The 16,737-nt window shown below is 33.3% G+C and overlaps 1 protein-coding gene across 2 annotated transcripts in view; it reads right to left on the bottom strand.

The window, feature by feature from the left end:
• Positions 1–8,851: 8,851 nt before the first annotated feature.
• LOC110891231 (benzyl alcohol O-benzoyltransferase) overlaps positions 8,852–16,737 on the bottom strand; it is a 77,392-nt gene continuing 69,506 nt past the window's right edge. Inside the window, exons 1-2 of one of the 2 annotated variants that reach the window (XM_022138927.2) lie at positions 14,904–15,564; positions 8,852–9,930 (exon numbers count right to left, since the gene is read on the bottom strand). In XM_022138927.2, the coding sequence (XP_021994619.1) occupies positions 8,992–9,930; positions 14,904–15,356 (1,392 nt within the window). In that variant the 5' untranslated portion in view covers positions 15,357–15,564 and the 3' untranslated portion in view covers positions 8,852–8,991. Of the gene's footprint in view, positions 9,931–14,903; positions 15,565–16,737 lie in introns of those variants that run through there. The other variant, XM_035980314.1, reaches the window with a different exon arrangement.

Below are 16,737 nucleotides of genomic sequence, written 5' to 3'. Positions count from 1 at the left end.
TCACAACCACCTCGATCTAAGTCTAACTTCTGGGCAATTTTCTTTGGATCCTGATTTGCTTTTTGTAGATATTTAATATGATGAATCAAACATTTTTTTGGATCTCCATTTGCGTTTTGTAAATGTAATATGAGAGAAAGAGAAATATTAGAAGAGAGAGAAATATTATAATGTAGAAGAAAAAGAAAGAGAGAGAAAGAAAGAAAATTGATGTGACTTTAAAAAGAAGAAAGAGAGAAATGATGTTACATCGAGAGTAAAAGACTACATTGCCCTTTTGATTTAATTTGAATATAAGCGGCGTGTTAAAATCTTATTGGATGATAGGAGTTTTCATGGTTTTACAACTGGTAGTGGTTCCTCCTTAAACCGAATTCTCTCTCTCTCTCTCTCTCTCTATATATATATATATATATATATATATATATGGTGTGAGTTGACTACAAAGTCCATTTTTCCTACAAAGTGTACAAAGTCATAAAATACCACAATTTCAGCCATAAAACACACTCAAAAACCACAAATAACAATGTGAAGATTACTAAAACGCCATATTTGTGGGTTTTGTGTTGTGTTTTTTATAATAAGGCTTTGATTTTCGAATCACTAACATTAGTGTGTTTTACGTTGATTATCATGTTGTGTTTTATATTCATAGTTCTACGATGGTGTATTTGAAGTTTTTATGGACTGTTAGGGTTTGTATATTGTGTTTTAATGATCTTCACTCTGTTATTTGTGGGTTTTGAGTGTGTTTTATGGCTGAAATTGTGGTGTTTTACGGCTTTGTACACTTTGTAGGAAAAATGGACTTTGTAGCCGAACTCCACACACACACACACACATATACATATATATATATGTATGTATGTATGTATGTATGTATGTATGTATGTATGTATGTATGTATGTATGTATGTATGTATGTATGTATGTATGTATGGTATGTATGTATGTATGTATGTATGTATGTATGTATGTATGTATGTATGTATGTATGTATGTATGTATGTATGTATGTATGTATGTATGTATGTATGTATGTATGTATGTATGTATGTATGTATGTATGTATGTATGTATGTATGTATGTATGTATGTATGTATGTATGTATGTATGTATGTATGTATGTATGTATGTATGTATGTATGTATGTATGTATGTATGTATCTATGTATGTATGTATGTATGTATGTATGTATGTATGTATGTATGTATGTATGTATGTATGTATGTATGTATGTATGTATGTATGTATGTATATAGAGTAGGAATCCTGCAGAAAGTGTAGGAAGCGATCTGGGCCATCAGATAAGTGTGTTTAATGGTTAAGATCATTTTGATGGCATTTTTGTAATATACATATCTTTAAAATAGGCTAATTTAATTGATTGGGGGGTAAACGTGTCAGTTAAGTTGTTTTAAATAAGGAAATAACTACCAATCATAAAACCACCTCCAAAAATGTCACAATTTTTTTCTCTCTCTCTAATCCCTCACATTTGAAAACACCAAATCATAGAAAAAATAACGATAAATCAGATCTAGATGTATTAATAATAGTGTGTTTTAGTGATAAAACATAATGTGACGAACTAGTGACTGACTGCTAAAACACAACATCAAGAATGCCAAAATCATATCAACCAGTAACTGATAGAACACATTGTGATGAAACAATAACTGAAACCAGTAACTAATAAAACACATTGTGATGAAACCAATAACTGATAAAACACAATGACAAAAATCCTCTAATTAATTCAATGATAAACTATTAAAACACAATGCTATTAGTCTGTTTGCTGGTAAAACACAATGTCAAGAAATCCTCCAGCAAATCAAACAAAAAATCAAGTTAATACTCAATGGTAATAGTCTGTTTGCTGGTAAAACACAATGTCAATAAATCAAGGAATCCTCCGGGAAAAATCATTGCATGGATTGTATGATTTAAATTAAACTATTAAAACACAATGGTATTAGTCTGTTTGCTGGTAAAACACAATGTCAAAAATCCTCTAGAAAATCAAACAAAAAATCAAGTTAATACTCAATGGTAATAGTCTGTTTGCTGGTAAAACACAATGTCAAGAAATCCTCCAGCAAAATCAAATAATAAATCAAGTATTATACTTAATAGTATTAGTCTGTTTGTTGGTAAAACACAATGTCAAGAAATCCTCCAGCAAATCAAACAAAAAAATCAAGTTTAATACTCAATGGTATTAGTCTGTTTGCTGGTAAAACACAATGTCAAGAATTCTTCCAGCAAATCAAACCAAAAATCAAGTTTAGTACTCAATGGTATTAGTATGTTTGCTGGTAAAACACCATGTCAAGAAATCCAGAAATCCTCCAGTAAAAATCATTGCTGGTAAAGATGTTGTGAAAGACCAGATTTACGAATTCCCTGTGAATATGTTGTATGAATTGTATGATTTAAATTAAAACTGTCAATTTGAATTAAATGGGATATTTGGTTTCCATAATTATCTGGTAAGTTAGTTATCGTAATAATATAATCCATAATTAAAATAATATTCAAATTACACAAATGCCCTTTTTATTAAAAACCTTCCATGCCACATGTCACCTTCCTATTGCTTCCTAGACTTTCTAGAAAACTTAGGCTTTCTAGCCAACTCCCACTATATATATATATATATATATATATATAGGGAGGGGCTCATGCGAGAACCACCCTTATTGTGAGAACCGCGAGAACCAATGTGAACACAAACTAAAATAGCTAAAAAAACCTAACCCCCACCTCCCCTCCCAAAAAAAACCTAAACCCCCCACCCCCCCCCCCCAAAAAAAAAAAAGAAAACCTAACCCCCCCCCTCCCCCCCCCCAAAAAAAAAAAAAACCTAAACCCCCCTCCCTCCCAAGCTAAAATGCTAAAAACTAAACCCCTAAAAACCTAAAAAAATCTAAAAAAATAAAAAAAAATCTAAATTTTTTTAAATATTTTTTATGCTCAAATCGCTACTTTTAGTGGCCAAAAAAAATTTAAAAAAAAAATTTTTTTTTTGGTTTCAAAAAGTAGCGATTTTTATATAAAAAATATTAAAAAAAAATTCTTTGTGTGATTTTTAGCTATTTTTAGGCATTTTTGGTGTGTTCACATTGGTTCTCGCGGTTCTCGGAATAAGAGGTGGTTCAAAAATGATCTTCTCCCTATATATATATATATATATATATATACACACACACATATATATATATACACACACATATATATATATATATTAAAAACCCATAAACTAAAAAAATACATATTAAAATATAAAAAAAACCCTTTAATTTAAAAAAAAACATATATATTTTTATATATAATAAAAATCCACCAACCCCCAACCCACCCTCTCTCTTTCTTTCTCATCACAGGTCCACAACCCCCACCTCCACCTCCTCCGTCACCCATCACCACCCACCTCCACCAGACACCACCACCAACCTCCGCCACACACGTCTACCACCCATCACTGCCCACCTCATGCATATAAAACAATCAGGGATTGATGGATTTTTATTATATATAAAAATATATAAAAAATATAGGTTTTTTTAATATATATTAATTAATATTCTGTTTTTATAAATTTAAAGGTTTTTATATATTAATATGTATTTTATTTTTTTACTTTAAGGCTTTTTTAATTAAAGTTTTATATATATATATATATATATATATATATATATATATATATATATATATATATATATATATATATAGGGGAAGGTTCAAATGAAAACCACTAGTTATTGTGAAAACTTGAAAACTAATTAAAAAAAGCCAAAAAAACATACAAAAATTTTTTTTTTTAATTTTTTTTTTGCAATCAAAATTTCGCAGGTTTTTTAATATAAAAAAAATTCAAAAAAAAAAATTTTTTTTTGTGTAGTGCACATGTGTAATACTGCACATATGTATGTGTACTACACATGTGTATTATTACACATGTGCACTACACAAATTTTTTTTTTTTTGAAAAAAAGTTTTTTTTATATATAAAAACTAGCGATTTTTATAAAAAAAAAATTGAAAAAAAAAAAATTTTGTGTGTTTTTTAGGCTTTTTTTAGTTAGTTTTCGAGTTTTCACAATAAAAGTGGTTTTCATTTGAACTATCCCCTATATATATATATATATATATATATATATATATATATATATATATATATATATATATATATAGTGGAGAGTTCAAATGAGAAGAAATTACAAATTAAGAATAAAAAGAATAAAGGGTATAAAGGTAATTAGAACAAATCATTTAATGTGTTTAGCCTTTATTTTGCTATTCAAATTGTTGAACCTTAATCATTTAATGAGTCATTCTATAAAATAATTTTCCACCTTACACAATAAAAACAATCATGTACATGTTCTTACATATTCAGCGTTTCCTACACCATAAAAACAACGTTTCCTACACCATAAAAACAACGTTTCCTACACCATAAAAACAATGTTTTGGTGTAAGGTAAAGAATGTGTAGGACCCCAACACTTTTAAATAATTTGTTGACTCATAATAAAATATGTGTAGGACACAACACTTTTAAATAATTTTGTCACTTCTAACAAAATTGGTATAGGACTAACACATTAATGGTGGTGAAGGAGAAAATTATGGTGACATTAATAAGACTTGAGTAACCCTTTATAACATTTATTAGTATTCTAAATCAAAATGTCTATCATACCCTTATTAATTAAATCATTAATTAAAAGTAGACAAAAATTATATCTTGATTCAAAACCATAGGTCAAAAAAATAAAGGGCCTAGATTAGTTTATTTTTCTTCTTATAAGAATATTCTTCTCAAATGAACCTCCATATATATATATATATATATATAACTGAATACAAGAAAAAATGGGTTTTTGGATGAAAATGACAACTAAAAAACTATTTAATGTGAGTTAACTGACATTTTTTAAGGAAGTTAATGGGTTAGACCAAAAAGACAAAAAAATTGAAGAGTTAGAGACATAAAGGAAAAAAAAAACTGTTTGAACTAAAGTAGTCGTTTGGGATAAACCTGTGGGACTAAATTGACAATTTACTCTAAAAAACTAACTAATAATAATTGGAGAAAAACACGTTTTATTAATATTTAAAATAATAAAGTCACGTTTAACATATAATTGATGTGCACATTCTTCAATTACATCCCAAAACTCCACACATTTTTGTGGTCCATGTGAGACTTAGGGAAAACCACGTGTCTATTTGTACTAGACTTTATGATTTGGAGATTGCACGTAAAGATGTGACAAAAATAGCTGTAATGGTTCGGGTCCAAGTTTGAAAGCCTAGTCTTGGACACAATAGCTCTAATTTTTCGCTAAGAGACACAAAATATCAGGATCCAACTAAACAAGACAAATTCAAAAAAAAAAAAATCAAATGGTTCTAAGATAGCTAGCGAGATGATGCCAATAGCTACGGAAGGTAGCGGTGCAAAAAGAACTGGTTCTAGACCTAACCCGGCGTACCTGACCCATAACAGGTAGCAACCATACTTGCTTACGTGGTTAGCAAGGTTTCTCAGTTTATTCAGACACCTATTAATCGCCATTAGGTTGTGGTTAAGCGTATTATATGGTATCTTTAAGGTACCATATCTCATGGATTATGTATTCGCCGGTCAGATTATGTTGATTTACATGTTAATTCTGATGCTGATTGGGCGGGATGCCCTAATGATCGTGGTCTACTACTGGATATTGTGGTTTCCTTGGTTCCTACATTTTCGTTGAAGCTCCAAGAAACAACATACTGTTGCCCGTTCTAGTACAAAGGCTGAGTATCGTGCCTTAGCTTAAATTGCTGCTGAGATTCGTTAGATTTTATCTCTTTTATAGGAGCTTCATGTTACTTTGTCATGTCCACCTACTCTTTGGGGGAGATAACATTAGCGACACGTATCTTGTAGTCAACCAAGTGTTCCATCAGCGCATAAAACACTTGGATATTGACTTGCATTTTATTGGGATATGGTGTTGGCTCAGATTTTATGTGTTCGGTATATTTGTACTACATTGCTCCTTGCAGATATTTTGACCAAAGGATTGTCTTCCACTCGCTTTGACCCTTTGCAGTCCAAACTTCATGTTGTTGCACCCTGTTCAGCTTGAAGGGGCATATTATGTATATATTGTAGTGACAGTTGGCGACAACTGAATTATTAGTTAGTTTGGTAGGTTGTTGTATGAGTTGGTAACTTCTAAAATCTATATACAATTCTACGAATAAGCGTAAACTCTTTTCCCAAAAATAATTTTGAAAACTGAAGCCTTTTTATTGAAATAAAAATATGTTATTTTTGTTAAATTTTGTTCGTTCATTGGACAAATCTGGCTCAGATGTGCATTTTTGTTTTTTACTTCTTGTACGTAAAAATATTAGCTTCGCTAGGGTATGATATAAAGGAGTGCTTGAGGGTATGTAAAAGACTCTGGCTTTAATACGTAAGAATTTGCATATAGCTATGTAGTGTTTAAGCACTTGTGGGGTCTACTTTAGCCGGGCTAGGGTGCTATAATGTTTCACTTGAGAACCCAAAATTATCACTACAAGTGATAAAACTTTTCGCTACGGAAAAAAAGCAGCTTTTTGCAACCAAATTTCATCACTAGTGGCGAAATTTTATTGCAATAAGTTTGTTTCTACTGTTCCATTGTATTAGGTCTGTAATTTCATTGCTATAGGTTGATCAATAGCGATAATCTTTATTCTCTATAAGGATTTGATTAAAAATCTGTCGCATATTAAATAAAGTCAAAGTTAAATCTTTTAGCGATGATATTTAGTCCCTATAGGGATTTCACTAAAAATCTGCGATGTTTTCCCTCCATCCCACCAAGCTAGTCCTGTAATGACTAATTATCAATGACTAATTATCAACGCTATAAGTTTTGAAAAAAATTGAAAACAGTTTAGCAGCCACATTTCGTCGCAATAGCTTCATTTGTATGCGACAACTTCATGCATTTCTTTGCTAAAAGTCTCTTTTACTGTAGCATACAACTTTTTGGCTACCCCAAAAAAAATGCAAGTATATATAAGAAATACCACCCAGCTGAAAAATATTAATGACCAATCCATTCTAAGATAAGAACTTATATAAAACAGTAAGTTAAGATACCAATCTCAAAACCCCTAACTACAACAAAAAAGTAAAACTGAAAATTGAGCAATATATTAGCTTGAGAAAAACAACACCAAATTAAAGACCGAGCTAAGATGGTTACCAAATAGTTTCTGCCTAAAAGAATTATCCATGACTTGAGAGCCCAACAAAACACCCTTGATCAAGAGGAAAATAATATGTAGACGCTTGTTCATGAATGTGTTCACTGTTAGTCAGACCAACTACAATTTTTCCCAAATAGAAAATAATAGATAATAATCAAACATTGATGGACACTTTTATTTTAAATGCAACATTACACATTTTTTACGGGCGTTAATGTGGTAGAAAATGTCTCTTAAGGAGCATTAATCATTACGGATGACCTTAAATAACTAGATAAATTTTGCGAAACAATTAATCTAATAAAGTGATAAACCTAAACGTAAAAGGCAAATTGGAAATAAATAATCCCACCTAACTCAATTTGGTCGATAATAATCCCAAGTAAGTTATTGGCTGGTAATAATCCGAACTGGTCAATTTTTTTTGTAAAATAGTCCGCTGTTAAAATAGCTTACCGGAGTTAAATTTTTTTCCGAATTGCAAACCCATGTTTTAGGGCTTTTGATCAGAACGAGGATACGAGCCTATTGATTTAAACTTACCTCGAAATTGTGCTCGAAATGGCTTGATTTTTGTTAATTGGAAGTTTAAACACCCGAATTGAAGCACCGTTTTCGTGGGTTGGGGCAGTATTTCGAGGTAAGTTTTACATCAATCGACACGTATCCTTGTTTTGATCAAAAGCCCTAAAACATCGGCTTGTAATTCGGAAAAAAAACTTAACTCCATTAAGCTATTTTAACGGCGGACTATTTTACAAAAATAAATTGATCAGTTTGGTTTATTATCGGCCAATAACTGACTTGGGATTATTATCGACCAAATTGAGTTAGGTGAGATTATTTATTTCTAATTTGCCAACGTAAAACTATGAATTAAATACTAATTAATTAAACCGTTTGCCAACCAACTCAAATTTTCAAGAGAGTTAATATATCTTACACTTTTCCTCAAGTACATTATATTAGTGTACCCAACTTCTAAACTGCTTCCTTGTCTCGACTCGACTGGTTTGTCACATGTTAACATTTTGTGAACCAAACAATGCTAGACAGTACAACTGTACAAGCAAGTTTACATGTAGGCTGAATAATTCCTTGTTGTAGTGTTTTTAAATTCAATTCATTTTACAATACAAGCAACACGGTCATGTTACAATAAGATTCGAACCAGACACCAGCTATTTTGGGTTTCTTCGTGGACCACATATAGTGTGCTAGTAATTTCCAAGTAATTGTTGATTTCCTGTACACATAAGCTAAGTAAATATAACATTTTGTGTTAACTTCTATTTAATATATATATCACATGTAATGATATTATTTTGATCAGTGTTTTGAAAATGGAATCGGTTGACCGGTCTGCTAGCACAGGAAGAAGCTAGCAAGCTTCCTTGTAACTGAACCAACATTCAATTTTCAAAACACTGATTACATTACTTTGTTGTTGAAGAACGATTATTTACATCAATAGAACGTCTATAAATATGATTGAACTCAAATTATGTATTTAATAGTGGAAAGAACATATATCATGATTATATTTTTTGTTACAACTTTAGAAATAGGACCATACAATACATAAAAATTATGTAAGATTTTGATTACTTAATTAGAAATAGGACCATACAATACATAAAAATTAGTCGTACAACCGTTTAATATACATAAAAACTTCTGAAAAAACACGTCTTATAAGCTTATTGCTTGCTAATCACCTATCGAATCATAGTAGGTAAATTATATTTTTGAATGAGCTGTGAGTCTTCTTGGATAACATGATAATCGTTATCGTCTGGCGCCAACATCTTATCTAGCTCTTCGACAAATCTCTTCATTGCAATAGCTGGCAACCATACGGATGCCAAGATTCCAGACTCGCCCTTACGATTTATGTAACGTGTATAGAAACTAGCAACATGGAAATCAGGCCCTGCATACACAGATTTCCCCCACCCGAAATCTAGTTCAAGTAATCCAAACCGTGTCACATCTGATACGATATAGCTTCCAACAGTTGTGAAGAGGGGTCGTCCTCTTATAACCATTAGATCAGCGACGGATCTCATGTACTCCTCAGTGACTTCAGATTTGGCTTTCTTCACAAGCTCTAACGTGTATCCTAACGGTTTGTTGCATATGTCTTGAGCTTTAGAAATAGCAGCCGGGTAAGCAAACACATTTCCATAATATCCTACCGGGATCATAGGCTTGAACTTTGAACGCGCGTTGACAATGATCATCATACGCATGTCATCTTCAAGGTTCGGTTGGATAGCGATTGTACGACAACGCCAAAGGCTAGCTGTTAGCACCTCAAAGGTGGTACAACCTTTTAGGTGTGTTGGAAGGAACCTACGAAGAGCTGAAATCTGAGTAGGTCCAAAGAAAAATGACCTGCGTTCCATATCATTCAACGTGAAGATTTTACCATTGGTGTCTGCCACTTTATCATATTCGTGATGAGTGCATGTCACATGCGGCGGTTCTCTTGCACAAAGCAACTCTCTTTGCCAAACAGGTAATATTGATGGTACTGATGCACCATTTGTCATTTCACTCAATGTTGTCATGAATTGTGCGTACCCGAATCCATCACACATGGTGTGATTGAACCGTACAGCTAAAATGAAACCTCCACATAAGAGTCGTGTCACCTATAAATTAAATTGATTAAAAAAATTTCAATCTAACTATAAATTCACGTAAAATAACCTTGTTGACCATAGAAAATGTTAAACTGGCCTTTTTTTTTCTTTTTGCATAAATGGACATTGACTGATCTAGCACATGTAAGTTATTTTATTTATTTTTTGTTATCTCATTTTTTATAATTTATTTAAAATTGAAGTTATGACACGTTTAAGTTTTCTAGTATTTTAAAAGTTAAGTATATTTTTAAGTTTTTAACTTCTTTTACAAAATTAAGATTTTAAAAAATTAAAAAAAAAAAAAAAACTGAAGTTTTTGATTACTTAAAAACTAAGTTTTAATAACCTTATTTTTAAAGTACCTTTTTTAAAAAAATTAAGGTTTTAATTAGTTTTGAAGGGAAAAGATCAAATAAGAAGTTTATTTTGGCTAGAAAGTGTAGGAAGCAATAGGATTAAAACATGTGGCAATATTTAAAATAAAGAAAAAAGGTATTTTAGTCAATCCAACCCTTTCTTCTTCCTTTTCAAAACCCAGTAACTTCAAAACCCACCATTTTCAAAATCCACCATTTTCAAAACCCACCATCTTCAACCATTTTTTCACTTTCTATCTCAATAATCACTACATTATAGTGCGATTTTCATCACCAATCAATGATTCAAACACCCGATCAACTTGTTCTTCAGCTTTTTTGAAGAAACCCAGTTTAATTTCATACAGAATCTCGTTTTTTCTGGTGATTTTGAAGATAATCACTCGATCCGTTAGATTCGAGCGCTGATAACTTTTTCAATCATTCAAAATTCGTCAATTGTTGAAGAAATCACTTCGATCTATGTAAGAAATTCTTTAATTTCATTTTTACGATCTGGGTTTTTGATATAGTCATTGCGTTTTACGATCTTGGCGGGGGTCCGGGGGCAGCGCCCCTGGTAGCGAGGTCCCAGGGGCGGCAGCCCCTGGCGAGGTCCAAGGGGCAGAGCCCCTGGTTGGGGTAGAGACAGGTTCAATGCGTAATAAAAATGCATCAGAAAAATTAATTTTCTGTAAATTGCCTCTAGAAACTGCATTCGTAAACTGCATTGGTTCAGACAGTTCACAGCACGGACAATTCACAGCACAGACAAAACTATTGTCATGGTTCAATGCGTTTTAGAGAGAACACTTTCTTTGGTGTTTTTAGGCAATTGCGTTTTAGAACTAAAACATTTTTATGTGTTTTCTGGCCATTGCGTTTTAGAAAAACACATTCTTGAAGTGTTTTTGTTGCATTGTGTTTTAGGTAAAACACTTTTTTAGGTGTTTTCAGTCCATTGCGTTTTACAGAGAACACTTTCTTTTGTTTTTTAGGCAATTGCGTTTTAGGATGAGTCATTTTTAAGTGTTTTCTGGCAATTGCGTTTTACAAATAAGACATTTTTTTGTGTTTTTGGTACATTGCGTTTTAGGTAAAACACTTTTTATGTGTTTTCAGTCCATTGCGTTTTAGAAAACAGACATTTTAAGTGTTTTCTGGTCATTGTGTTTTAGAGATAAGACATTTGTATGTGTTTTTGGTGCACTGCGTTTTAGGTAAAACACATTTTTATGTGTTTTTAGTCCATTGCGTTTTAGAAAGTACATTTTTTTTTGAGTTTTTAGGCTATTGCGTTTTAGAAATAAGACATTTCTTTGTGTTTTCTGGCCATTGCTTTTTACAAATAAGACATTTCTTTGTGTTTTTTATGCATTGCATTTTAGAAAAATATCATTTTTTAGGTTTTTTTTATTGCGTTTTACGTAACTGGGGGTTTTTCTATTACGTTTTACACAACTGGGTTTTTAAATTTTTTTTTTAAATATAGCAATAGTATACTCGTTTTAAAGATAAAAAACGCTCGTTTTTTTGTTGCAATTTTTATAAAAAAATGAGTAAATTACAAGTTTTGTCCTTTATGTTTACACCAAATTGCAGGCGATGTCCTTTAGCGCAAAAGTTTACGAGTTTTGTCCTTAATGTTCCAAAATCTTGCACGTTATGTCCTTTAGGCCAAACCCAGTTAGATGTTTTGGTTAACTCTGGTCATGTGCCTTGCACATGAGGGCATTGTTGTCTTTTCATCTCTTTAAGGACTATTATATACAACAACTAATATTAAGGGGCTATTGTGTACAAAATAAAAACAAATAATAAAAGTTCTTCCTCCCTCATTCTCTCTCTCTCTCTCTCTCTCCATTTGCAGATGGAACAACTATATGGCCAATTCTAAAGATTGATCAGTAGTCAATGATTAATGTTTGTTTCATGATCCAAAAGAGGGTTTTGCGGAGGAGATGCAGTACTCCAGTGGAAGGGCAAGGGTACTCTGGTGGAGATGTAGTACTCAGCAGCGGTACTCCGGTGGAAGGGCAGGGGTAGTGGTGTTCAACGACATTTGGTTGGTGTCACAGGGGTGGTGGTGAACGATGGCTTGCGGCGGAGAGGAGCACAGAGGCGACAGTGCTGCCAACGACAGATCTAGGGTTTCGGTGGACTTTGGTGGTGACCGCCGGTGGTGGAATTGATTTAGGGCCGCCAAGCAATGGTGGCCGATGGTGGTTGTTGTCGAAGGGTGTTGCCGTGTTGGTGAACCTGATTGAGGATTTGATGATGAATGTAGCACCACCACCACCTGTTACATCTAATTTTTGGGGGGGTTTTGGTATTTTTGGTTTTTGGGATGCTCTTCTATCTCTTCTTCATGGCGGTCATCTACTCCGGCCTCATCCGCCATCATCTCTCGAAATCCGATGCTTCCAGATCCATTTCCAATACTTATCCTTCATACCTCAATTCCATGTTTCTTCAACACATCAGAATTCAGAGGTCAGTCGGTTTAACGTTATTCGTTATGTAACTATTGGATTTTCAATTTTGATTTGTGTTTTAATCTATCTGTACAGATTTCTTGATTTATTGATATGTATAGACGCACGTAGCGTTTTGGACTTTGTTGACATTTGTAGAGGATGTGATTTGTGCTAAAACCCCTAACTGTGAAAGAAGAGGGACCGCAATGTGTTTATGAGATGATTTGAGGGGTTGGTATGGGATACAAAGAAGGGAACTGAAAGGGGTGAGAGAGAATGACCATTTTGCCCTCATGTGTAAGGCACATGAGGTATTTTAACTGAGAATTCTAACCTGGTTTGGCTTAAAGGACAAAACTTGCAAGATTTTAAAACGTAAAGGACACCGCCTGACAACTTTTTGGCTAAAGGACAGCGCCTGAAATTTGATGTAAAGATAAAGGACAAAACTTGTAATTTACTCTAAAAAAATAATGTGGTATGAAAGAGTTATTAACGTTTAAAAAATGAGGGGGGGGGGGATTGGAGGAGAGAGAAACTATTGGCTTGGATTGACTAGAATGCCCTTAAACAAACTCACACGCCTCTTTTCTTCCCTTCAATTTTCATCATTTAATCTTAGCCCTTGATTAACTAAATGGATGGTCAAGATCACTTCCTATCGTTCCTAGCCAAATAAACTTTCTATTGTATTTCCACCCTAGTTTTGAAAACTAAGTTTCAATAATTTCATTTTTTAAACAAATAAGTTGTTTAATATTTTTTTGTTAAAAATTACGTTTTTAGATTTCTAAATATGTTTAAACAAATAAGATTTTAAAATAAAATTGTTTTAGATGTATTAATTAATTCATTTATAACTTTTTATGTCACAAGAGTTTCTATGGGCCTACGTTGAATTGACGTCACTCGTATTCTTGTGGCATCGTTATGCTATGTCACAAGATCTATGGGCCTACGTTGAATTAACGTCACTATGTGCAAAAGGGACATATACGTTATCATCATGGTGGACACATACCAATATGCACGAACATCACTCAAAATTTACAAATGTTATCGTTTTAGTGGACGCATATTTTTAGAAGATTCAAAGTCAATTGCATTTTTCCTAAAATGATCAAAACCCTAGAGAACCTAGCAAGAAGTTACAAGCAAAGAAAAAACCCGGCCCACATATATTTTTAGATTCTTTTGATATTTTCCTTTATCTATTAGCTATTCATACCATCCACATGAATCATATCAAATATCTGTTAAATACTTACTTGGATTTGCACCGAATATAAAAAAATAATTACTTGTATTCCTCTTCGAACCGAATATAAAAAATTACTTGGATTCCTCTTGGAATCGTGACACACTATCAGATCAAATGTTTAAGGGCACTCTCAAAAATCTGATCGAATTAGTCCAAGAGGTTTCAAGAAACGAATTTGTTATTTGTTCAAAATTACGTACCTTTTCCTTTGTTTTGTATTCTGTTACCAGACTTTGTGAGTAGTTTTTTTACTGTGTCTGTATCCCATCAACATATCGGTTCTTTGGTACAAATAATGAGCCCAAAAAAAACCAATCGAACCATAGTGACTAATTAATTGGGTTCATTATTTGGCCGTAGTATTTTTTGACCAAGTTAATTGACTGCCATAGTCAATTAATTTGGTGAAAAATAGTACCCCAAAATAATGAACCCAATTAATTACTAGGCTCATTATGAATTATGAACCCAATTTAGTAGTAGCCTCATTATGAATAATGAACTCATAACGTATATGTTGTATATAATTATAGTTAACATCAACTTAGTTTAATTATAAAATCACATACACCAAATATTATTAAATTAAAAGGAGCATACACTCCCCCGCATCTCCTAACTCGTTTAGTATTTAATAAGATTAAGTTTGGTCGACAAGTTAATCTAATATCGCTAAAATATGTTGATAACACTAAAATTACCAACAATATCTTACAATGAAGTTGTACTTATGTATAAAAGTTAACCATAATATAAAAAAAAATTGAAATCAGTTAGATACTTTAAACTCGAAAAACATCTAAAAGTTATTCAGCAAACTAGTCAAAATTAAAAACTTTCTTATTTTCCTGTATATTTTGCCCATAGTTCCACATAAAAGTTTACCTGAATGAGCAACAGTGGTGAATCAAGGATGCCACTGGAGCCAGGAACATCATAAAGAAGCTCTTCCCTACACGGGAACGGCGGCTGAAGCTCCACCCCGAACTGCTTCAGCGTAACATCCGCCTCCGCCTCGATAAACAACACACCCTCACCCGAGCAATCCACCATAAGCTTCCTCCCTTGACCTTCCTTTAGCCTACCCGCGAACGGGTAGTAAAACACTAACGCCTTAGCCAGCGCCTCCCTGATCACACTCGCTGGATTCTTATTTCCCATTTTTGGATTGCTTCCGTAAATATGAAAAAATGGAATATGAAACCTAAGGCCTTCCTGATCATCAATGTCGGAAAGAGGCTTCAGTTCCCGAGGTGTCGGTTTAGCAGGAACGATGAGCTCTGGTGGATGTCTCCGGACGGTGAACGTCAACGGTGTGGTGGTGATTTGTTGTGTCATAACTAGTTTAGCTTTGTGTTGGAATTTTGAACTTAGCTTTGTGTTGGTAATTTGAATTTAAGAGACTGTGGTAGCATGTATATTTGTAGTCTTGTGAAATTTAGGGACCCCTCACAGTCTTCTACACGTTTACGTAAATTAGTCCGTGCACGGTATGGGTATGGGTTCTGATTCGGGAGTTAGGGAAAGTGGATATGGTACCATTATGCCATTTGAAAAGTTTAGGGAGGATACCCTCCACCCAAGTGCATGCATGAGGTTATATAAAATGGGTCTACATGTTCACACACCCAAGTGCCTATCCACACATCCTCATATACGTCTTGTATAGATCTATACGTTGCGTATAACATTTTTCAATTTCTACGAGAATCTCTGATTATGCCATATTTTGTCTTATATAACCTGTATATGCCTCGTATAGGCCTATACGGAGCATATAGACAAAAAAACCATTTTACCCCCAAGTTAGTGCTAGACTGGGGGCAAAACAGGGCTATAATGTTCTTTTAGATCATACTAGACGCCTAGTCTAGGCCTATACGGGGAGTATAGACAAAAATGACCATTTTACCCCTGAGTTAGGGCTAGAATGAGGGCACAACTGGGCTATAATGGTCTTTTAAACCACACTAGACGCCCATTCTAGCCCTGTATGCAGTGTATATATATATTTTTTTTTGTTTTCTCTTTTTAATATCGATAACACTAATATTAATTATAAAAAACCCATATTAATATCAATAGCACTAATATTAATTATACAATGCCTACACGAGATTTATGCTACAATATACGATACAATACCACTACTAGAAAACATGGTTTTTGTCATGTAAATTTTGGTTACAAAATGGTAGCAATTTCCTTATTGTCACCAGTTTACCACCGAAAATATGGTGACAAAAACACCCGTGTCAATTGCCCTATTGCCACCAAATTGCCACCATTTTTATATTTTGCTACCTTATTTTACCACCACAAAATTGGTCAAAATTATTTGCCACCGCTTCATGTTTGCTACGCTCTGCCTTGTTTGCCACCGAGTTTGCCACCAAGTTGTGACGCGTTTTCATACCATTTAGCCACTGATTTGCCACCATTTAACCATCGGTTTTTGTGCGTTTTGATACCATTTAGCCACCGATATTGCCACCATTTAGCCACCGATATTGCCACCATTTAGCCATCAGTTTTTTCACATTTTAATACCATTTAGCCACCTATATTGCCACCATTTAGCACCGATATTGCCACCATTTAGCCATCATTTTTCACACAATTTGCTCCATTTAGCCATGATAGTGCCACCATTTAGCCACCATTTTTTACAAAATTGCAACCATTTGCTACCATTTATTTGCTACCATAAATATTGGTT

This window comes from Helianthus annuus, chromosome 11, assembly GCF_002127325.2.
Source record: "Helianthus annuus cultivar XRQ/B chromosome 11, HanXRQr2.0-SUNRISE, whole genome shotgun sequence".
Lineage (NCBI taxonomy): Eukaryota > Viridiplantae > Streptophyta > Magnoliopsida > Asterales > Asteraceae > Helianthus > Helianthus annuus.
The sequence above is the reverse complement of the archived record's forward strand: the minus strand, read 5'-3'. Positions and strand labels throughout refer to the sequence as shown.